This window comes from Lissotriton helveticus, chromosome 11, assembly GCF_964261635.1.
Source record: "Lissotriton helveticus chromosome 11, aLisHel1.1, whole genome shotgun sequence".
NCBI lineage: Eukaryota > Metazoa > Chordata > Amphibia > Caudata > Salamandridae > Lissotriton > Lissotriton helveticus.
The window spans coordinates 154,100,245-154,125,371 of record NC_136072.1 but is presented as its reverse complement, the minus strand read 5'-3'; the positions used below and the strand labels follow the sequence as shown (position 1 = coordinate 154,125,371).

The 25,127-nt window shown below is 44.6% G+C and overlaps 1 protein-coding gene across 2 annotated transcripts in view; it reads left to right on the top strand.

Moving 5' to 3' along the window:
• GOLIM4 (golgi integral membrane protein 4) overlaps positions 1-25,127 on the top strand; it is a 327,568-nt gene that overhangs the window by 248,555 nt on the left and 53,886 nt on the right. For both annotated transcript variants that reach the window (XM_078665887.1, XM_078665888.1), the window contains one exon: positions 14,966-15,075. In XM_078665887.1, the coding sequence (XP_078522013.1) occupies positions 14,966-15,075 (110 nt within the window). The remainder of the gene's footprint in view (positions 1-14,965; positions 15,076-25,127) is intronic.

Genomic DNA, 25,127 nt, shown 5'->3' with positions numbered 1-25,127 from the left:
ATATCTTTTTTTCAACGTTAATTTCTCAAAATCCACTGGAGCACATATATTGAGACCTAGCAAAGGCACATCGGGCTACCAGTCCCTAATATTTTGCCAAGTTTCGTGCAAATCCATTCAGCCGTTCGATTATTATTATTTTGTTGTTTTTTTTGCCCCGCGGGGCCCTTTTAAAACCTCCACATCAAACCTAGGGGGTCAGCGAGGATCTACTATGCCCCCTTATAGTTATTTCCCCCTTTGTTTTGACCTCCTCTTGTCTCTCGATCCTACCGAGAGACAAGATGGCGGCCGCTACGGACTGTTTGGAATGTTGACAGACGCCGGAGAACCAATCAGCTTCGCTTCACAAAGCTCCGTTGCGCGAAAAGTCCGCGAACCAGAGCGCTAACCGGTCCGCTGTTACAGATATATATCTTTTTTTAAACGTTAATTTCTCAAAATCCACTGGAGCACATATATTGAGACCTAGCAAAGGCACATCGGGCTACCAGTCCCTACAATTTTGTCAAGTTTCGTGCAAATCCATTCAGCCGTTCGGGCTAAAAGTGAGGCCAACCGCCCTATGGAAAACTCAATGTTAAAAACACGTTTTGGGACCCCCCTTTTTTCTCGGCCCCCACTGGACGAACCCCCCCCAAATTTTCAAGGGCTGCTCAGAAACAAAATGTGCCATTTTCCAGAAAATTTCAGCCGATTCCGTCCACAAACGCCAAAGTTATTAGACATAGAATTTTCAAAAAACCCATAGAGAAAAAATCCTAACTATATATACCTACTGGCGACCGCCAGTAGGTAATATATATATATATATATATATATATATATATATATATATATATATATATATATATATATATATATATATATATATATATATATATACGAGTGCTGTGGTGGGGTTTAGGATAGTGAGTGGAGATTTAAAAAGGACCTGACTCGTGGGGTTGCAAAAAAACTTTAATTGGTCCCCGAGTTGGTACTATTAAAAGGGTACATGAGGAGGTGTGGCGTAGTTTTATGTGCGCCGCCTCCTTGTGTGTGTCAACATGTTTCGATGTAAAAACATCTTCTTCAGGACTGGGGTACACAAATCCCCATCTTACTCACGTTTTTCTAATCTTCTTTTTGAATATTACAAAAAATGATATTTACAAGTGAAGGTATATCAATGTACCTACTTAACAACCGCTATTTAGCTGACCTGTGGAGGGAAAGGACAAAAAAGTTTTTTCAGGTGATCCCTAAAAAACCATGGGTTTGTCCACCCGTGGAACTGGTCATGCAAAAAGATGTGCGGTTTATAACTTATCACGACACGAGAGTGTCATTCTACACATAATAATCGTGCCTATGGTGAAAGGAAATTTTTGAAAAATCAAAATATCGAAAAATATTCGAAAAAAGACACCTACAAGACAGACACACATATAACATAAAACACACGCTCTAATGTCAGGACCGTAGATAGAGCTCTGTGGTATTATCTAATTTTTGTGATTAGTGAGGAGATGGCTGTGAAGCTCACAGTGGGCAAAAACATACTGTTTAGTAAGGAGTTTATTGCTCCATGAGACCGTTTGTAACGTAGGGGTTACCCGGGCTTCCTTGCTGCCTGTAAAGAAAAGGAAGGGACAAACAATATACACACATTCCGCTATTTTGTTTTCTGGTACTTACCTATTGCCTAGGGGTTGTTACGTTTTTTGGTATTACTCACGGGTCTAGGAGGAGAATCCCTCTTCGCTGCCCCTTACGCCGGCTCCGCTGATAGTGGAAGTGCGACTACAGAGTGCCTTTATATACTCGCTAAAACGCCCTTAATTAGATAATTGGTGACCGGGGCGGCCCATATTTGGTTCGCCGGTAATGGGGTTTGTTTTCTGTATTTCTCCCAAGCAGGCGCATGCGTTGCAGTCAGCCGCATTTGCTTGCGCATGCGCGTTAAGCTTGGTGGTCTTTCTGTCATACGCGCATGCCCACAAACGTGCTCCTACCCTCTCTAGGCTTAACTGAGAGTCGGGTTCGTATCTGAAGTGGATTCGCTTATGAAAAACGATCGTTTATTGGCAACGATACCTTTCTTCTTAAGGGAAATGGTATAGCGGTGATTGCAAAAAAGGGTTTCTTTATCATTACTAAACTGCTAAGTGTAACATGGGTTCTTGCCCGTTTTCAGTCTATAAAAAATAGTTTTATGTATACTTGTTTCTCAATAATAAATGGCAATACTGGTATGATGTTTTTAAGGGGTTATGATCAGAATACCAGTGGTTGTGTGCACTGGGTTCTTGGTAGATATATTTAGTGTCTAGTGGTCGCGTTTACTTCATTACGATGTTTTTGATAGACAAGGAGGTTTTGATAGACAAGGAGGTTTTATGTCTTAAGTTGCCCCCAGGGGATGTCATCATTTAGACCTGATATATGGGTGCCCAAACGAAAAACCCAACGTTGTTCTTTTTCAAAAAGACCATGTTCTGTGGGTAATTGTTCAATCACGGTCCAGTGGATGTCGTTGACACAATGTCCCATCTCAAGAAAATGAGTCGCCATTTTCGTAGTACTCTTTTTGCACCGTATATTGCTCTTGTGTTCATTGAGCCTAGTTTTCACTGCTCTGGTTGTCATGCCAATGTATTCCAAGTGGCAGGGGCACACAATCATGTAGACGACATTTTTGCTGTTGCAATTCGTCATCCTTCGTTGTTCCCATTTCGTGCCATTGGCGAAAGTCAGTTGTTTGCTTCTCTTGGTTAGATGGCAGCTGGCACAGTTACCACATGGGAAATGTCCCTGTATTCCTTGTACAGATGGTTGTCGTTGTGGAAATACTCTTGTATGTACTAGTATGTCCTTGAGGTTCCTGCCGCGCTTGTGGGAAAACATAGGTTTCTCTATCTCCATGTTCCCGCAATTTCGAATGCGCCAATGTTTGTTTACTATCTTTGAAACCTCATTTGAATGAGTGCTATATGTAGTGACACATATTGGTCTTGTTTGTTTGACAGTAGGTTCGACTTTGTCTTCCAGAAGAGCCTCTCTGTTGTTGTTCTTAGCCCTTTTCATGGCAGTATTGATTACTCTGTCTGGGTACTTCCTGGCTAGTAGTTTGTTTTTTAAGTCCAGGGCTTGAGATTTATAGTTGTCCATTTGGGTGCAATTTCGCCTTAGTCGGAGAAATTGACCGTACGGTAGGTTCATCCTTAGATGGCGTGGATGGAAACTGTCGTATCTGAGTAGACAGTTCCTTGCCGTCGGTTTAAAATGTGTCGTGGTTTCTAGTCCTCCATTTCGATGATAGATGTTGAGGTCTAGGAAGACCAGTTGTTCATTGGAAACTGAATGTGTAAACTTCAGGAAACGGTCTTGGGTATTGAGCCATTCCATGAATTGAGTCACTGTCTCATGGTTGTCCTGCCAGATGACAAAGATGTCGTCGATGTATCGTTTCCAGGTGAGTATGTTTTCTCTGTAGGGGTTGCGAGGGGTAAGGATTTTGTTGGTTTCAATGTGGTGTACATACAACCCGGCTAGACTCGGCGCGAAAGTGTTCCCCATGCTTGTGCCATGGCTTTGTAAATAGATTGTTCCATCAAATTCGAAAAAGTTTTTGGTCAGTGCCAGTGCGATACACTCCATTACTACTCCTCTTGGAGTTTGGTATCGCCAGCTTGTGCTGTACAAAACCTCTTCGATTATGGCCAGGGTCTCGTCATGGGGGAGGCTTGTATACAAGCTCTCCACATCCAGGCTGAGCAGTAGTTGGTTCTCTGGGTCAAACTTTAGATCTTTTAGCATTTGTAGAACTGATTTTGTATCCTTTAGATACGTGCCGGTGGCCTGGATGAGAGGTCGCAAGAAAGTGCCTGAAAACTTTGAGAGGGGCTCGAGAATCGAGCCAATCCCGGAGACAATGGGTCTCCCCGGTGGATTGTCCTGGTTTTTGTGGATTTTGGAGATGCAGTAAAAGTAAGGTGTGCGTGGGTTCTTTTGTATCAGGAATTCTGACTCTTTCTTAGAGAGCCAATCATGTGCCACAGCCTCCTCTACCATCCCACCTATAGTTACCTGCAGAGATTCGGTCGGGTCATCCGCCAGTACAGTGTAGTTTCGTCTATCCGACAAAAGCCTCAGACATTCCTGGTTGTATGCTGTCGTTGTTTGTATGACCGTGGCTCCGCCCTTGTCGGCGGGTTTTATAGTGATAGCCTGGTTGCTGGTCAGTTCACATATTGCCACTTGTTCATCCTTACTTGTGTTATGGAAAATAGTGCGTTCTGTTGAGTTTAACTTCTTGAGGTCGTTCATTATCGCTTTTTCGAAAGTCAGAACCTCTATGGTAGTAGAGTATCAGGCGGTGTGAAGGTAGATATGGGTCTCAATCCTGTGTCTGTCTCTGGGACACTCGCTTTGTCCCTAAAGAAAATCTGTAACTTGATTTTTCTCAGAAATTCTTGCATCTCAGTGTGAAGTTTGAATGAGTCCAACTTGTTGGTAGGGACGAAACTCAGGCCCTTGTTCAATACATCCTTTTGGGTTGATGTAAATTCCCACGGTGTGATGTTGACCACTAGGTCCCTCTGGAACTGGTTGATGGGTTGCTCTGCAGGGCCCCCGTCATGCTTCTCGTGTTCACCCTCGGGTCCCCTTGGTTGGGGTCTTGCCACATCACTGTGTTGCCTTTTCTTTTCCGCCCTCTGTTGGTTCCTCGGCGGGAGCCTAAAAAAGGCTGATTATTGTAAAAGTTTGGGTCGAACTCAGGGACCCATGGTTGGTACATTGGTCAATATAATATAATACAATACAAATGGTCCTTGTCCATAGTTAAATGATGGGAACGGTGTCGGTACTGTGAAAGGTGGATGGAAAGGTTGTGGTTGATACCCTCGCCATCCTCTTTGTCTCGGGTAGGATTGGCCCTCTCATCTTTGGTAGCCTCTCTGCCGCTGATTACTGCGGGTGCTTGAGCTAGACGAGCCGCTATCGGTGCCATCACTATCGTTGTCATTACTCCCGTTACCCGCGTTGTAATCATCCTTGGTATAGGGGTATGCAGTCTCAGGAGTAAAGCGGTCTTTATCTTTACCTAATTTCTTAAATTTGTTTTGTTTTAGCGTGGCTTCAAAATCAGCCATTTGTTGGTTTAGTTCCTCCAGCCTCCTTTTGAGTTCCGCATGCTTTATGTAGGCTTTTAGTTGTACTTCAATCTTTTGTATATCCAATTTACACTTAGCAGTTTAGTAATGATAAAGAAACCCTTTTTTGCAATCACCGCTATACCATTTCCCTTAAGAAGAAAGGTATCGTTGCCAATAAACGATCGTTTTTCATAAACTAATCCACTTCAGATCCGAACCCGACTCTCAGTTAAGCCTAGAGAGGGTAGGAGCACGTTTGTGGGCATGCGCGTATGACAGAAAGACCACCAAGCTTAACGCGCATGCGCGAGCAAATGCGGCTGACTGCAACGTGGAGTGTGCAATGTGGAGAAGTGTGGCTCACTGGTTAGAGGAGGCAGACCTGGAAGCAGAGGTCAGCCCGGGACCAGGGTTCAATTCCCGGCTCGGCGGGGTCTTGAGTCCTAAAATGTCCATGGACTCGACAATTCTCACTCCGGTGCCTACTCGATTCACGGGTTCACACTCTGCGACTCTGGGCAATAGCTTGCTTAATCTCCACAACGGCCCCTCGCGGCGGGATGCCTGGCTTTCACCTTGCGGTTACCCTGCCGGGTTATCTCACAGGGGAATACCAGGACGGGTTCCCTAAGCAAGCGCTTAGAAACCGCTCGGTGATTTGCGCTATATAAATTCCTGTACATTTACATTATTTACATTAACGCATGCGCCTGCTTGGGAGAAATACAGAAAACAAACCCCATTACCGGCGAACCAAATATGGGCCGCCCCGGTCACCAATTATCTAATTAAGGGTGTTTTAGCGAGTATATAAAGGCACTCTGTAGTCGCACTTCCACTATCAGCGGAGCCGGCGTAAGGGGCAGCGAAGAGGGATTCTCCTCATAGACCCGTGAGTAATACCAAAAAACTGAAGAACTTAACAACCCCTAAGCAATATGTAAGTACCAGAAAACAAAATATCGGGATGTGTGTATATTGTTTGTCCCTTCCTTTTCTTTACAGGCAGCAAGGAAGCCCGGGTAACCCCTACGTTACAAACGGTCTCATGGAGCAATAAACTCCTTACTCAACAGTATGTTTTTGCCCACTGTGAGCTTCACAGCCATCTCCTCACTAATCACAAAAATTAGATAATACCACAGGGCTCTATCTACGGTCCTGACATTAGAGCGTGTGTTTTATGTTATATGTGTGTCTGTCTTGTAGGTGTCTTTTTTAGAATATTTTTCGATATTTTGATTTTTCAAAAATTTCCTTTCACCATAGGCACGATTATTATGTGTAGAATGACACTCTCGTGTCGTGATAAGTTATAAACCGCACATCTTTTTGCATGACCAGTTCCACGGGTGGACAAACCCAAGTTTTTTCAGGCGATCCCTTCCTTCAAAAAAACTTTTTTGTCCTTTCCCTCCACAGGTCAGCTAAATAGCGGTTGTTAAGTTGGTAGGTACATTGATATACCTTCACTTGTAAATATCACTTTTTGTAATATTCAAAAACAAGATTAGAAAAACGTGAGTAAGGTGGGGATTTGTGTACCCCAGTCCTGAAGATGTTTTTACATCGAAACATGTTGACACACACAAGGAGGCGGCGCACATAAAACTACGCCACACCTCCTCATGTACCCTTTTAATAGTACCAACTCGGGGACCAATTAAAGTTTTTTTGCAACCCCACAAGTCAGGTCCTTTTTAAATCTCCACTCACTATCCTAAACCCCACCACAGCATTCGCATATATATATATAAAAAAAATCCCTCCCAATACACCACACAGTCAAGAAGTGCTCCCGCGTAATCGTAGGTTGCAGCACGCGGTATCCCGTAGAGGGATACGATGACCCCGATGATGAAGCATGACACCAAGGGGCCAGTTGGTGTGTGAGGGGTACCCAAAAACACCAAACGTGTTCCCAACCATAGTAGGGACACTGTTAACCCATCACTTAATGGATCACATGCTGTGTGCATAGCTCGCCATCTAGTGTTGCGTCCAGATGTTTGCACTTTGCTTTTCTTCGAAGAAGTCTTTCTGGTCACAACGTAGGTGACTCCTCCTTTCAGTGATAGTGCGCATGCGCATCGACTCCATTGTTAGATTGTTTTTTTCCGCCATCTGGTTCGGACGTCTATCGCTGTGCTCTGGTTCGACACCGTTCCTTCGGTTTCCCTCGGTGCGCAAGATACTCACCCTCGATGATATTGTTTTCGATTGGGTCTCCCTTTCTATCGTGTATCGTATTTACTTACTAAAACTAATCTTTATATCGGAAAGCTCGTGGAAGGCCGTCTGGCCTACTCGCGTTGGGCTGGCCCGCAGTCGATGGAATGAACTCCCTTCAAATTCTGCCCTCTGTGTCACGCAAAATACCTGCGCACCGACTCACGCGAAGTGTGTGATCTGTGTTCGTCCCCCGTACACAGAGAACATGACTGCAACATGTGCCAGGCTTTCCGCTCCAAGAAAACTCTTTGCGCCAGTCTGGCTCGACATCGTGACATGCAGAGCCTGCACACAAGCTCCGTTCCAGACATCTTCGGGCACCAGTCAGACGAAGAGGGCAGAGAGGCCATGGGAACCGAGGAGGAGCAGGGCCTGGTTGACATCTCAGAGCTCGACTCCGACCAAAGGAAGACATCCCACATGGACAACGTACCGCGAGTACAGCTCCCCCCTCGTTCTAAGACACAACTCCACATAAAAAGAAGGCTCCGGTCCAACCTGCGCCCTTGGGCACCGGTCAACACTGAGACCACACTTCCGACACGCTGCCTTCTGGCTCGACACCAAAGCCTACTAAAAAACCTTCCGGCTCCAAAAAGACTCCCACCAAATCAAGCCCGGAGCTGAGACCTTCGGGGTCGAAACACAAGTCCGGCACCGACCCCCACCTTTCGGCCTGAAACACTCTTCGGATCCGAAGACACCAACGCTTACGACTCCAGCACCGGTAAGTTCGGCGCCGAAACAGTCAGATGTGCTGAAAAACCCGGAAAAGCACAGTTTCGACACTCTGATCGACAAACCGGATCCGAAACAGAAAGTGTTGTAAATTCATCCACAGACTGGACATATCACCACTAAAGTGGCTTTAAAAAGACGGGCTGATACAAAAGAGGAATATCACATTCCTTTGAAGAAAAGAACTGTTGGAACTAACCCTTCCCCTCCTCTTCTTCCTCTGCCTCCTTCCCCTCCGTTTCAGACCATTTCACCTGAACATTCACCACCACATACACCTGACAACCAGGATGATGGGGATGACAATGGGGATGATAATCAGCCACTACAAGACCCCTGGGATGATTACAACACCAATACGCCCTCAGGCAATGATCTCGACTTGTAACATAACAGACCCTCTCCACCAGATGACAGTGTAGGCTGCATTGAATTACCGTGTAGAGTTGCCAACTTCCATGGGGTGCACCTACATAAAGAATCCTTAGAAGAGGATTTCCTCTTTGAAACCCTCAGTACCACGCAGAAGTCATCACACACACTACCCATGGTCAAAGGGATGATCAGGCATGTAGATGACCTCTTTAATGATCCGGTCGGAGCTCTTATACTAGAGTAGACAAGAAGTACAAGCCAGCACCATCAGACCCAGTATATAAGGGGACAGTTACCACTAGACTCCCTGGTTGTCTCCAATGCAAGGAAAAGAGCCAACTCCTAAACAGAATGATCCACCCCCGGATAAAGAATACAAACTTATTGATGCTTCGGGGAAAAGGGTGGCCTCTCAGGCAGCAAACGTCTGGCGTGTCTCCATCACTCAGGCATTGTTAGCACAATATGACCGTGCGCACTGGGATGAGATGGAGCAATTGATCCAATATTTGCCCCAGGAACACTGATCTAAAGCACAAGACTTGGTGCGTGAAGGACATCTTATTTCTAAGAACGCCATAAGATGTTCCTTAGATGCTGCAGACACTGCTGCTAGAGCTATAAACACCAGTGTCCTATTAAGGAGGCATGCCTGGCTTTGCATATCTGGGTTCAAACCCGAGGTTCAAACCTCCATATTAAATACACCCTTTGATAAGGAACATCTATTTGGCCCAGTGGTAGATTCTTCACTAGAGAACCACTTAACACCTGTCGCGGGAAGACTGTCAGATTTCCTACCAATCTGGCAGTCAATAACACACAGTTGGGTACTACAAATTATCCGTTCAGGTTACTGCCTGGAGTTCATCAACACTCCTCCAAACATTCCACCAAAGTCACACAAACCAGATCACCTACAACTCCTCAAACAAGAGGTTCAGTCTCTACTTCTAAAAGGGGCTATAGAGACCGTACCACCCAATATCACGGGTCGGCGTGTTCTCCTTTTACTTCCTAATACCCATATAAGATGGTTCTCTCATACCAATATTACATCTCAGAGATCTCAACCTTTACAGTCAAATCATTTCCACATATTAGCACTTCAACAAGTACTTCCTCTGCTGGAGAAAGGTGACTTTCTGTCTACTCTAGATTTAAAAGACGCCTATTTTCATATTCCAATTCACCCCACTCATCGCAAATTCCTCAGGTTTGTGGTAGCGTGTCAACACCAGTTCAAGGTACTCCCATTTGGAGTCACACAGCCCCCAGAGTTTTCACAAAGTGTCTGGTGGTAGTAGCTGCTCACCTAAGAAGACAAAGCATCCATGTCTTCCCATACTTGGACGACTGGCTCATCAAAGCCAGCACGTATCAGCAATGTCTTCAGCGCACTTTCAGAACGATTCAGTCACTACATCAACTAGGGTTCACAATCAATGTTACAAAATCACATCTCCAACCAGCCAATACTCAGAGCTACCTAGGAGCCACGCTAGATACTCAAAAAGCTATGGCCTTCTCCAGCGCAACAAGAATTCGAAATATTCAGGCTTTAGGATTCCAGTTTCAACCGAATCATTGGATTCCAGCACAGGTTTATTTGCAAATGCTGGGTATGATGGCATCTTGCATCATAATCGTCCCCCATTCCAGGCTGCACATGCGTCCACTTCAAGAATGTGTAGCCAGTCCGTGGAACCAGTCACAGGTTCTATTGACCGATCTAGTGTTGGTAAGCGGCCGTACTCCTCGAGCTCTCCAGTGGTGAAGCACACAAAATTTGTCAAAAGGACAGCTGTTCCTAGACCCGGTTCCACAGATAGTACTGATAGCGGACGCGTCCCTCACTGACTGGGGAGCTCATCTCCAACAGCACACAGTGCAAGGCCTGTGGAGCCAACAGCAGAAGTTGCTTCACATCCATCATCTAGAGCTGCTTGCAATCCTTCTAGCCCTCAAGGCGTTTCAGACTCACCTGGAGGGCAAAGCTGTCTTGGTTCATACAGACAACATGACAGCTATGTATTACATACAAAAACAGAGGGGGACACACACTCTCCTAATGTCCCACTTAGCCCAAGACATCTGGAGGTGGGCCATTCACCGCAAACTTTATCTCCTACAAGAGCACCTCCCAGGAGTGAACAACCAGATTGCAGATCTCCTCAGCATGCAGAGGCGATCTGCTTGCTGAGATCTGCAAATACATGAATGGGAACTCCACCCTCAGGTTCTCCTCCCATACTTTCAAAGTTGGGGAGCCCCTCACGTAGACCTGTTTGCCACATACCAAAACGCGAAATGCCAAAGCTTCGCCTCCAGGTACCAACACCAGCAATCCAAGGGCAATGCACTATGGATGAACTGGTCAGGGATATTTGCTTACGCTTTTACACCTCTCCCACTCATTCCATTGGTGGTTCACAAGCTCAGGCAAATATCTCTCACACTAATCCTAGAATGTCCCACATGGGCACGTCGTCCTTGGTTCACAACCCTGTTAGAGCTATCTCAGGTTCTGCATCAAATGCTGCTTTTAACCTTCAGTCTCCTCACACAGAGCCATGGAGAAATCAGACACCCAGATCCCAAACAGCTTAACCTCGCGATCTGGCTCCTGAAATCTTAGAGTTTGGTTACTTGAACCTGCCACCAGAATGTATGACTATCATTAGGGAGGCTAGAAGACCTACTACAGGGGCCTGATACGCAGCTAAGTGGAAGCGATTTGTTGTTTATTGTGGTAACAAACATATCAACCCTCTTGATGCTTCCATACAAAACATCTGCTATCTGTTACACTTGCAACAGTCCACGTTGGCTTACACCTCCAGTAGACTACACCTAGCTGCAATAGCTGCATATCTACAAAGCAGACAGCATTTGTTGTTGTTTAGAGTACCAGTGATCAAACTCTTCATGGAAGGACTAAAAAGAGTGACCACCTAAACTTCCACCTGCTCCAGTATGGAATCTTAACATAGTCCTCACAAGATTAATGGTTCCACCTTTTGAGACCATGCACAAATGCGGACCACAGTTTCGCTCCTGGAAAACCACTTTCCTCATTGCAATAATTTCATTTAGGAGAGTGAGTGAATTACAGACATTAACCATACAAGAACCATTTTTCCAACTACACAGAGACAAAGTGGTTCTTACCATCAATCCTACATTTTTACCTAAGGTAGTGTCTGCATTTCACATAAATCAGTCTGTAGAATTACCTGTATTCTTCCCTCAACCTGATTCAGTGGCAGAACAAGCTTTACACACCTTAGATGTTAGAAGAGCACATTTGTACTACATTGAAAGGACAAAATCTTTCTCTAAAACAAAACAACTCTTTGTTGCTTTTGCACCACCACACAGGGGCAATCCTATTTCCAAATCAGGTATTGCAAGGTGGATTTTTAAGTGCATTCAAACCTGCTATGCGAAAGCAAAGAGAACTTCAACTGTACCCCCTAGGACACATTCCACTCTCAAGCTAGGGGCGACTATGGCTTTTTTTGGGAAACATTCCAATAGTTTACATTTGCAAAGCTGCAACATGATCTACACCACACACATTCACTAAACTCTATTGTGTAGATATGTTAGCAAGACAACAAGCAATGTGGGTCAAGCAGTACTTAAGACACTATTTCGGACAACTCCAACAGCCACAGGTTAGCCACCGATTTGGGAGGATACTGCTATATAGTGTATGCACAGCATTTGATCTACAGCTCACATGCCTCGAACGGATAATGTTACTTACCCAATAAGCATCTGTTCTTGGAATGTAGAGCTGTAGATTCACATGCGCCTCCCCACCTCCCCTGACACCTGTATCTTCTGTAGCTCTCCATTTAATCTGCATACATATACATGGACATCTCTATTCTTTACTACTATTCCATCCTCACCCTCTGCGGCAAACAACCTAACAATGGAGTCAATGCCCATGCTCTCCATCACCGAAAGGAGGAGTCACCTACCTCGTGACTAGAAAGACTTCTTCGAAGAAAATAATGTGCAAACATTTGGACCCAACACAAGATGGAGAGCTATGCACAGCATGGGAATCTACAACTCTGCATGCCAAGAACAGATGTTTAATGGGTAAAATGGATATATATATATATATATATATATAATCGAAACTCACAGCTCTGCCACAGAGATGAGACTCTCTCTTCTTTGAAACATCTTTATGCAAATTAGCAACAACCCAGGTAAAATTATAGGTGCAGGCGCAACGAGTTTCAAACTTATTCAGTCCTTGAGCACGGGCCAATTTGAGTATCTAGGGACCCAAGATCGCAGCAGTTGTTTCTCTTGTCACGGACCGGTCATTAAAAAGGAGCACTCAGGCACCTTTGACTTTGCCTTAAAAATAACTGCTTTATATAGAATTGAAACATTTTCAGTGAGTTTCATAGGTGGCACTACTTACACAAGTAAATGGAGGAAGCTAAGAAGTAGGAGTAGAGAAATTACTAAAATAAGAAAACGTTTTCCTGTCTCAAACCTGTTCAGTTGACTGGTAGGAATGGAATCCAATGGCACTGCCTCCCTGTCCTCTTAAGCATGTTGGACATTTGTGTCTTGGAGTCTGAAAACGTGGAGACACACTTTAATAAGAAAGTTAATCATCATAATTACTCCAGTATTTGAAGCCAATGCGCACTTCCATATTGATAGTGTATTTCCACGCTTCCCCCAAAACTGAGTTTTTATGTAAAACTAAAACCACACCCATAACAGAAATGGCTTACTATTACCACACAACATTTAGTTCCCACAGTAACTAAGTGCTCACTCCTAGGGTCCACTGTTAAAAAAAGCCCTAATATCTAGAGTCATTTCAAACCAGGCAGAAGGAGCACCATAATTTAGATAATTAATCTATAGAATATACGTATAGAATATACGTTGCCTACTCAGTCTAAAATAAAGGCAAAGTACAAAGTCACACAAGACTATAATTCATCATGCGTTTAAAAGAAAGCATACCAAGATGCATATATTCTTAGTGCTCTTTTTATATTTTTTCATTTTCAAATGGAACAAGGACACATGTCAACGCGTTTCGTCCTGAACTATGGGGACTTTTTTAGGACATAAGACACGTCCTAAGCCCATACAGTCTCTAGCTGCATTCTTTTCGTTAGACAAAAGCATGTGCCGTGCCACTGTTTTTCTAGAGGTGGTACATTTTGTCAACACATTTGAAAGTGCAATGTATAAAGTTTGTGAACAAATGCCACTCCATGTGTTACGCATAGAAACATGTTGTGAACCACTCGTATGTGTTCAACACATACGAGTGGTTCACTTTATACATTGCACTTTCAATTGATCTCTTACGCCCATGGTTTGGAACGAACATGTTGGCTGTGTCCGTGTTCCTTTTGGAAATGAAAAATAAAGAAAGAACACCAAGAAATGGTCTATCTTGACATGCTTTCATTGGAGCACATGATGAACCTAAGTCTTGTGTGACTTTGTTTTTTGCCTTTATTGTAGGCTGACTAGACAATGTATACTCTATAGATTCATTATCTAAATTACGTTGCTTCTTCTGCCTGGTTTGTTAGTTATGTTAATATGTCTATTTGTATTTAGTCTTCAAGGGATCATTTGTTTTCGCTGCCTCTTGACTATTTTAAAGAAGTAAACGCATATTTATCTAAAAGTGCAGATCACTATTTATATTTTGTCAAAATACTTACATTTCTATTTTAAAGCAGTGGGGTACTATTTAGGAGCACAATTTAGGTCACTGTGTTCATAGTGAAAAATGTAATGTTTCACTGAATCTATCTCTAACACGGGAGAGCAGTAAAGTATTCAGCCCCAGCAAACCATACAAGGGAATACTTTACATAATACACTGGAAAAAGTGTCCAGTATTTGTTCTTCTTTTTTTATCCGTAGTTTTTTCTAGCGTCATGCCATCTTTCTTGAACAGCTAAGTAATTATAGCCTCTCAAATGCCACCAGTGTAGCCAAAGATGTGTTCACCAGTTGTAGTAGAATATTTTCCTCTTTGTTAAGATGTTCATTTTTCAAATCCGAGTTCACCTAAACCTATAGAAAGTTTCATTTAGAGGAGAAGATCGCTCAATAAAGTAAACACTGTGTACTGACATCTGCTGGGACCTCCAGGTGTTAAATTCAATCCTGGCACAGATTCGCCTTCCATCTTTTCTAGGTCAATAAAGTGAGTACCATTACCTTTTTTTTTTTCTTCAAGGCTTAGAAACATCATTATGAAGCCTATATTAAAACTTGTATTCCTTACAACATAGGTGTGAAACATTTGACATTGTATGTGTTCACGTTTTCAAGTGATTGATTATCATAAACTGAAATTGGAATAGTTTTATTGTCGACGTGCCTAGATTTTAATTTTTACATGGTTATATAATTACACAATCTAGTAATATGTATTCTGTTTTTTTGTTTTTTTACACGGACAGCCTATGAAAAGGACAATCAACATCAAGATGAAGGGGAAGAAGTAGATGAAGAAAATAATGCAAATGAGCCACAGGAACCTGACGAGAATGCAGAGCATGACCCTCTGGAGGTAAATTTACCCCAAATTCATATAATTGCATGATACCACCATAGTGCCACCGCTTTGTTTTGTACTCTTTGTTGAATTTGTTACAGATGAGTCGCATTTCCACCTTTCATTGGCAAATATAGCCATTGTTGCATTTGTATTACATTTTCAAAAGCTTCCCACGTCCCTTATGTTTGGTAATATTTTGCTTGCGTTTAGTTAGCACATATATTTTTTGAATATAAGGTTTTTAGTCGTTGTAAAATGTTTGTTATTCTGCACAGTATGATTTTGTTCTTAAAATCAATTCAACTATAGAACAATGGATATTTAAAAATAAAAAAAGAAAGTTTTCTTGCCAACAAATATCTTGCACCAGAGGAACCGGACCTCATAAATAAAGACACAATCTGTCAGGGATCTATAGAGCGGGGCAAATCGTCTGCGAAGGTCTCAAGGTGTTGTAGGAACTTACTGCTTCATGGTAATTGTTCATTCAAACAGTCAGGTCTTGAGTCCTCAGCCCGGTCTTGAGAACTTCCCTGAATTCCTGGCATGATGGGGCGGTCCTGAGGTACAGGGGAGAAGTTGTTCCAAGCTTTTGGTCACCAGGTGTTAGAAGGAGCGTCGCCCTCAGTTGCTTTAGCGCATCGGGGGGTGTTTATGAGGAAGAGGGAGGCGGAACGTAGTTGGCTGGTCAGTTGGTGGAAGGTCATGCGTCTGTTGATGTATTGCAGGGCTATGTAAGCGTGGGTCAACATCTTGAACTGGCATCTCTTCTGTATCGGGAGCCATTGTAGCTTCTTGAAGTGCAGTGTGAGGTGGGTCCGCCTAGGGATGTCAAAGATGAGTCTTGCCACTGAGTTTTGTATTGTCTGTAGTCACTTCAGGAGGCGTACAGTGATTTCTACGTAGTGTGCTCCTGTGGTCCAGCCTGCTGGTGATGAGGGCCTGTGTGACTGTCTTTCTGGTGTTCACTGGGAGCAACCTGAAGATGTTGCGAAGAACGCGTAGGGTGTAGAAGCAGGTGGGTGAGACTGCGTTTACCTGCTTCTTAATAGATAGCTTGCTGTTCAAGACAATTCCGATGTTGCGGATGTAGCTGGGTGTTGTCTTAGAAGATGGTGAGTTCATGCGATCTGATGGTATCAGCCAGGATGGGGGGATGTCATGTATGTTTTGAAGAGGGTGGAGCTGAGGGACAAACCTAGGGGACACTGCAGTACATTTATTAGTATCTAATAGCAGAGCAGTTGGTGTTTTTCCCTTTCATTGAGCATAATGTGCAGCAAGTACTCTGTATGTACTCTTTAATGAGTTATGAATTGAGGTGTTGGTTGACCTTTTCAACTACTTCTACTCTGTTCTAGTAGGCTAGGCTAATTCTCTCAGACATTGACAATTAGCAGCCTGACTGAGTGTCTACTCTGCTTATATTCTCGTGTGCTTTTATACGATATTATGTAGTGAGTTTATACATCTCTGGGGAGAGTTACACTTTTCTATCAATGTTGTTTTCTTAGTCTCCCCCAGTGTAACTTTTTCCTTAAATGCCAGGATTATTGGTATCATTTTACCAATTTCTGTTTAGCCAACTTGATGGTCAGTAGTTGAATAAAGAGTATACAACACTGAAACAGTTACGCTTCTTAATATTCAAAATAGTTCTTACGCAGCAGCATCTACAAATAAAATAATTCTTGTTTTTCAAATCTATGAATTAAAATTGTGTTCCTTTTACTCAGCTTCCCAATCTTCCTCCCATCTCAGTCATTGTCCTCTACTCCCATTCGCCATCAACTTTTCTTCATTCGCTGTCCTACTGCTCTTCTGTCTCGATCCTTGCGGTTCTTTTTGTGAGCATTCTAGTTCTCTTACAAGATGGAGATTTTTTGCCCTCAACTATTCCTTGTTCCTCCATTTAACACCACCTCTGTCTCTCCTCTGCCCGACCCCTCCCCATCTAAGACTAGTATAATGGAAACCTATTGCTTCTATTCTGGTCTTAGTTTAAGTCATCAGTTTCTTCTGGCTTCTAGAATGCGCTGTCCTCCATTTAATGCAGCTTTTATACAACTTAAAAAAAACCTTCTCTTGACAGACATCTCATCATCCGCCATCCAGTCCCACTTCAACCAGTCTCGTAAATATTTGAAAGTTTTGTTTGTTCTAAGTCAGTTCAAACTTTATATCCTTCTTTTAGGCCCTTAAATTCAGAACTCTTCTCTTTTTATCTAAATGCTCTGCTCTTCTCTGTTTTCACATCTTTCACACTTCCACAACGATCAGGCCTCTTTTCATATTCATAATCTCTGTTCTCCTCTGTTTTTTTGGAATCTTTAGTTTACTCTTACGCTTAAGCTTTGTCTCACTCATATGCCTTTTGGTCTCTGTTCAAATTGTTATCCTTTGATTGCTGTTCTATGGGGCTGGTAGTTTAGCATCTTCAGTTTTCCCTCTACAATCTCCTTTGGTGAACTAAATTATTTGTAAAACTCATTTTCTCGGTTTGCTTTTGGTTGTCATTGTTGTTTCTCCACTAATACTAATAACTGCCAGTTCATCTTTTCTTTCCCATATATTTCCAGAAGCAAATTTCAATCTTACTAGCAAATTCCCTAGTAAAGTGCACTTTGTGTGCCAGGGTAGGTAATACAAATGCTACTAGTGGGTCTATGAGAAAGGGAAGAAGTTCTCGAAACGCGTGAGGCATACGGAGGAAATTACGAAATGTTCAGTGGGCTGTTTGATGAAAATAAAGACTGTGCCTGAAGTCTACTGTGGCTTGTGTGCGCCTTCAATTACTGAGCAACGTTTGGAAGATATATATATATATATATATATATATATATATATATATATATATTCTGCCATGGGTACTTGCTTCGCCCCCAGCTATGCTAATTTGCATATGGGCTGGTGGGAGGAGCAAGTACTCATGAAGACACACACTGTAGAAATGTCAGAAAATATGGCGCATTATAGTCGCTATATTGATGACATTTTTACTATTTGGAGAGGAAGTGAGGAAAGTGCAAGGGAATTTGCAGAGCAATTAAATCAAAACAGTCTGAATCTAAGGTTCACATGTGAAACCAGCAAGAGTAGGATACATTTCCTAGATTTGGAGTTGTTTGTGGCAGATGGGAAAATTCAGTCGAGTACTTACCGTAAGCCTACCTCTGGAAACACCATCCTTCACGCCTCTAGTTACCATCCCCCAAACTTAATAAATAGCATCCCCTATGCAGAATGTCTGAGAATGCGGCGAAACAGCAGTACCGACACAAACTACAAAGATTCCAAGGCTAGTTTGTTTGGCAGATTGCGCCTCAGAGGCTATCCTGAACACACACTAAAAACAGCAGAGCAAAAATGCGATGTGAAGGAAAGAAAAGATTTACTTTTCTCTCACAAACCTGGAACACAAAGGTCAAAACAAAACACAGGGACCCCACGCCTAATCACAGGGTACAATGCCTATCAGAAACAACTTAGAAATATAATTTATAGGCATTGGTCTATAGTCAGGAATGATCCTGTGATAGGGAAAAGCTGTAATAAAATTCCTCAGCTTACTTTTCGTAAAACTAAAAGTATGAAGGAAGAATTGGTAGTGAATGACCCTGTCCTGAAGAAGAAAGAACCACCTTGGTTAAAAACAATTTTTTTTTTTTTTTTAAATGCATTAAATGCAAAGCATGCCAGTATGGAATGAATGTTACCAAAGTTGATGTGCCACATAGAAAAAAACCACTAGAGATATGTGCAAACTATACATGCAAGACGGACTTTGCAGTTTACGTCTTGCAATGTAGCTGTAATAAAAAATACGTGGGCAGCACTATCCATCCCGCCTACGTAAGGGTGTTACAACACTTAAGAGCTATCCCTAACAACGACCCCTCATACCCAGTGGCAAGGCACATCAATACTATACATGGGGGAAAAGCGGAGAACATTAAGTACTTTGTGATCGACCATGTGAAGAAGAATATCAGAGGGGGGAATAGACAACTGGCCCTCCGAAGACTAGAGTCGCGGTACATTATCCTTCTGGACACTAAGGCCCCACAGGGATTGAACGCAGATGAGGCCCTTAGTGTGCATTTATAGCCCATAAAATTAGAGCAACAAAAGTAGCTGTCTATGCGAACCCGAACCCACTCCTCCGTAGGAGAAGGTTAAAATTAGCTTCACTATTACTTTTCAGCAAAGGCTGTAAGTATCACAGTAGAAAACACACAAGGTCGAAAGAGATTTTAGTGGTGGCAACATAAAGTATGGTTGATGTGAACATTGCTTGTCATGTAAGAAAATTCAACAAATATCTTACATTAGGTAAATTAACATTAATAGTTTGAAACACTATATGTCAGATTTTCACTTATAATTGCCCACATGGGCTGTATTCAAGAACAATCCGGAATATGCTAAACAGATGGAGGGGTTTGTACCATTAGATTATTTTGGGCTGAAATATGGGGCACTAGACCATTAAGCCAGTTTTCCCTCCTTAGCATATGGCATATGTGAGATGTATCGCTAGGGTAATTACTTAGCCTACAGTAAAGACTGGTACCTATGTATATAGACAATATGTGTACAATTTTATACACACATGACCAAATATATAAACAATGACCAACCACATACCGCGCTGAGTCACCTTGAGAGATGAAGGTGGCAATTTCACGAGTTTCACAAGCGCTGAACATTAGTTGATAAAAGATTATACTTTGATACAATGGAATTGAATTGTTGTCGAATATGTTTACTTTATTATTGTTTTGCGTCTATTGTGAATGCTATGTGCAGCGCGTTTTTAAGTGTTGCATTTAAATTTGTAACTCTTCAGTGGCCATGGTGAAATGGTTGCTATGGCAACAATGATGCCGCCACGCAGACCAATGAGCACTTTGATTGTTTAAAAAGCACTCACTTACCTGAATTCTTTGTTGTGAGCAAGACGGTCTCATCCGTCGAAACGCGTCGAACTTTGCACTTGTGATAAATAATAAAACTTGTTCTTGAATGAGACCCCACGTTGTCAGCGCCTGTTTATGATCGTGTAAACACAGGAGTGGAGAATATATATATATATATATATATATATCTTTTTATTGGCATTTCAACTAAAACAAATTTAAGAATCAAACTGAACTACTAAATTCACCTACTCTGTCGTACTCAAAGCATCATTCCTGTCCACCTCGTCCCACCACCACAGCCGCCAAGTCTCTGCATATGTTTTCGTCTTCCTTAATAACAGCAATGCCAAATGTAAAGCTGTTTTCTTAATGGCATTATATATTTGTTTCACCCTGAGCACAGTATTGAGTCCCTATATGTATTATATTGTATATATCCATCTCCCAGTTGAACAAGAAAAAAGACTGAATAGATTTGATTCCTGGTATCCCCGCCACAGGAGGGCCTGTTTATTTTCATAATTCACTATTGTTTACTGGTGGAGTCTTCTGTTTCTGACCAAAAGCAAGAGACTTCACCTGTGACCACCTGGAGTTACATAATCTGGTGGATTACTTGTGCCCAGCAGTTAAGAATTCTACCTCCTGGTGGGAACTCCCAACCTTTACTTAAGGTAGTCCCTAGAACTGTGCTCTATCACTGTGTTGCTCTTACACTTCTCTCCCATCACAACACATAGGCGTTTTACCATAAGTGATCCTAATAATGTCTTCCAACCTATGTATAGGTATGAGCATGAAACTATGTGAAATATGAATGATATACCATTCTGTAGTCCTCTTTATTGTCTCAGAGTGTTGACTGTAACAAATGTTTAGATCCTGAATATCTCTGAAAGTGAACTGTATCTTTGCCTTTAATGTGTACCAAATCCATAGGATTGTCACTCAGGTTAGCTAATGCTCCAGTTTCATTTGAAATATTAATCCTGAGTCTTCATTAAATATCCATTAAACTTCATTATCTTCCTATTAAGCCTATTAAAATGTTACCTTTTCTTTTGGCCACATAGAGAATACATTAAATACTGTAGCAGACTCCAGGATGGAGCACTAGCATAACAGTTTCCCACTACCCCAAACTTTCAGAGCGCATATTGCTTAGCACCTACGTCCTCTACATATCCTTGCAAGGATCAATTTAACCCCTTCCATGCTCATGACGGAACGGTTCCGTTATCAGCGTCGGTGCTCCGGTGCTGATGACGGAACATTTCCGTCATGAGTCAATGTGATTTATGACCCTTCAGCACTGCAGCGAAATTCGCGTAGCACTGAAGAGGTTAAGTCCGATGTACAAGTTATACTTAATACTTTTTTTAAAGTTCATGTACATAACATAATATAACAACCACATGTGTTGATTAATTTGTTTACAAGAAGTTATATCAATGCGCATAGATGGCTATAATTCATTTGTACACACCTTTGTGAATAGAATTCATCATTCTATCATCGAAGTTGTAAATATTAACAAGCATTTACAATGCAATGGTCTCGGCATTATTAAAGGTAGAGCTATTGGCATTGCTCATGACATTTTTTTTTAAAAATCATAAATAAATGGCATTGTCATTTACATTGCCAATAGCTTAATCGTTAAATAAATGGCATTGCCATTTACAATGCCAATAGCTTAATATCTCGCAAATGCATGACCTATTGCATTTACACCCACACAGAGCCACACACACAAAGCCACCCACACACATACAGAGCAACCCACACAGAGCCACACACACACAGAGCCACACACACACACACACAGAGCCACACACACACAGAGCCACACACACACACACAGAGCCACACACACACACACACAGAGCCACACACACACACACACAGAGCCACACACACACACACACAGAGCCACACACACACACACAGAGCCACACACACACACAGAGCCACACACACACACAGAGCCACACACACACACAGAGCCACACACACACAGAGCCACACACACACACAGAGCCACACACACACACAGAGCCACACACACACATACAGAGCCCCACACACACATACAGAGCCCCACACACACATACAGAGCCCCACACACACATACAGAGCCCCACACACACATACAGAGCCCCACGCACACACATGCAGAGCCCCACACACACCCAGAGCCCCCCACACACCCACCCAGAGCCCCCCACACACCCACCCAGAGCCACACACACACACTCAGAGACACACACACACTCAGAGCCACACACCCAGAGCCACACACACACATGCAGAGCCCCACACACACATGCAGAGCCCCACACACACATACAGAGCCCCACACACACATGCAGAGCCCCACACACACCCACCCAGAGCCCCACACACACCCACCCAGAGCCCCCCACACACCCACCCAGAGCCACACACACACACTCAGAGACACACACACACACACACCCAGAGACACATACACACACACACCCAGAGACACATACACACAGAGACACACACACACACAGAGACACACACACACACCTTCACCCAGAACCACACACACACACACACACCCAGAGCCACACACACACCCAGAGCCACACCCAGAGCCACACACACACACACCCAGAACCACACACACACACCCAGAGCCACACACACCCCCAGAGCCACACACACACCCCCAGAGCCACACACACCCCCAGAGCCACACACACACACAAAGCCGCACACACACACCCAGAGACACACACACCCAGAGCCACACACACACACACACACACACACACCCAGAGCCACACACACACACCCAGAGCCACACACACACACCCAGAGCCACACACACACACACCCAGAGCCACACACACACACACCCAGAGCCACACACACACACACCCAGAGCCACACACACACACACCCAGAGCCACACACACACCCAGAGCCACACACACACACCCAGAGCCACACACACACACACACACACACCCAGAGCCACACACACACACCCAGAGCCACACACACACACACCCAGAGCCACACACACACACACCCAGAGCCACACACACACACCCAGAGCCACACACACACACACCCAGAGCCACACACACACACCCAGAGCCACACACACACACACACACACCCAGAGCCACACACACACACCCAGAGCCACACACACACACCCAGAGCCACACACACACACCCAGAGCCACACACACACACCCAGAGCCACACACACACACCCAGAGCCACACACACACACCCAGAGCCACACACACACACCCAGAGCCATACACACACACACACACCCAGAGCCACACACACACACACACACCCAGAGCCACACACACACACCCAGAGCCACACACACACACACAGCCACACACATACAGAGCCCCCCACACACGCATACAGAGCCCCCCACACACCCACCCACATACAGAGCCCACCACACACCCACCCAGAGCCACACACAAAAAAATAATGTAAATTGATACTTGTATAGCGCACTACTCACCCGCAAGGGTCTCAAGGCGCTTGTACGAATACCGCTGTGGAACCCATCCTGGCTTTCCCTGTGAGGTGTCCACTCCTGGGCACCCCCAAGGTGGAGGCCAGGCATCCTTAGCGTTGTGGGGGCCATAAGCAAGCTATTGCCCAGATTTGCAGAGTGGGACTCCATGATTGGAATAGGCACCGAGGCGAGAATTATCAGGTCCGTGGAATTTTGAGCCCAAGACACGCCGAGGCGGGGAATTGAACCCTGGTCCTGGGCTAGACCTCTGCATCAGGGTCTGCCGCTCTAACCATTGAGCCACACTTGTCCACTACACACACCCACACACCTAGAGCCACACACACCCGGAGACTCACACACACACCCAGAGCCTCACACACACCCAGAGCCTCACACACACCCAGAGCCTCACACACACACACCCAGAGCCTCACACACACACACCCAGAGCCTCACACACACACACCCAGAGCCTCACACACACACACACCCAGAGCCTCACACACACACACACCCAGAGCCTCACATACACACACCCAGAGCCTCACACACACACACCCAGAGCCTCACACACACACACCCAGAGCCTCACACACACACACACCCAGAGCCTCACACACACACACCCAGAGCCTCACACACACACACCCAGAGCCTCACACACACACACCCAGAGCCTCACACACACACACCCAGAGCCTCACACACACACCCAGAGCCTCACACACACACACCCAGAGCCTCACACACACACACCCAGAGCCTCACACACACACACCCAGAGCCTCACACACACACACCCAGAGCCTCACACACACACCCAGAGCCTCACACACACACACCCAGAGCCTCACACACACACCCAGAGCCTCACACACACACCCAGAGCCTCACACACACACCCAGAGCCACACACACACACACACACCCAGAGCCACACACACACACCCAGAGCCACACACACACACACACCCAGAGCCACACACACACACACCCAGAGCCACACACACACACACACCCAGAGCCACACACACACACACACACACACACACACCGAGAGCCACACACACACACACCGAGAGCCACACACACACACACCCACCCAGAGCCACACACACACACACCCACCCAGAGCCACACACACACACACACACACACCCAGAGCCACACACACACACACCCAGAGCCACACACACACACCCAGAGCTACATACATACAGGAGAGCAAGCACAGCGAAGGGGCAGAGAAGCAAGAACAGCGAGGGGGCAGGGAAGCAAGCACAGGCAGGGGGCAGGGAAGCAAGCACAGGCAGGGGGCAGGGAAGCCAGCACAGCCAGGGGGCAGGGAAGCCAGCACAGCCAGGGGGCAGGGAAGCCAGCACAGCCAGGGGGCAGGGAAGCCAGCACAGCCAGGGGGCAGGGAAGCCAGCACAGCCAGGGGGCAGGGAAGCCAAAACAGCCAGGGGGGCAGGGAAGCAAGCACAGCCAGGGGGGCAGGGAAGCAAGCACAGCCAGGGGGGCAGGGAAGCAAGCACAGCCAGGGGGCAGGGAAGCAAGCACAGCCAGGGGGCAGGGGAGCAAGCACAGCCAGGGGGCAGGGGAGCAAACACAGC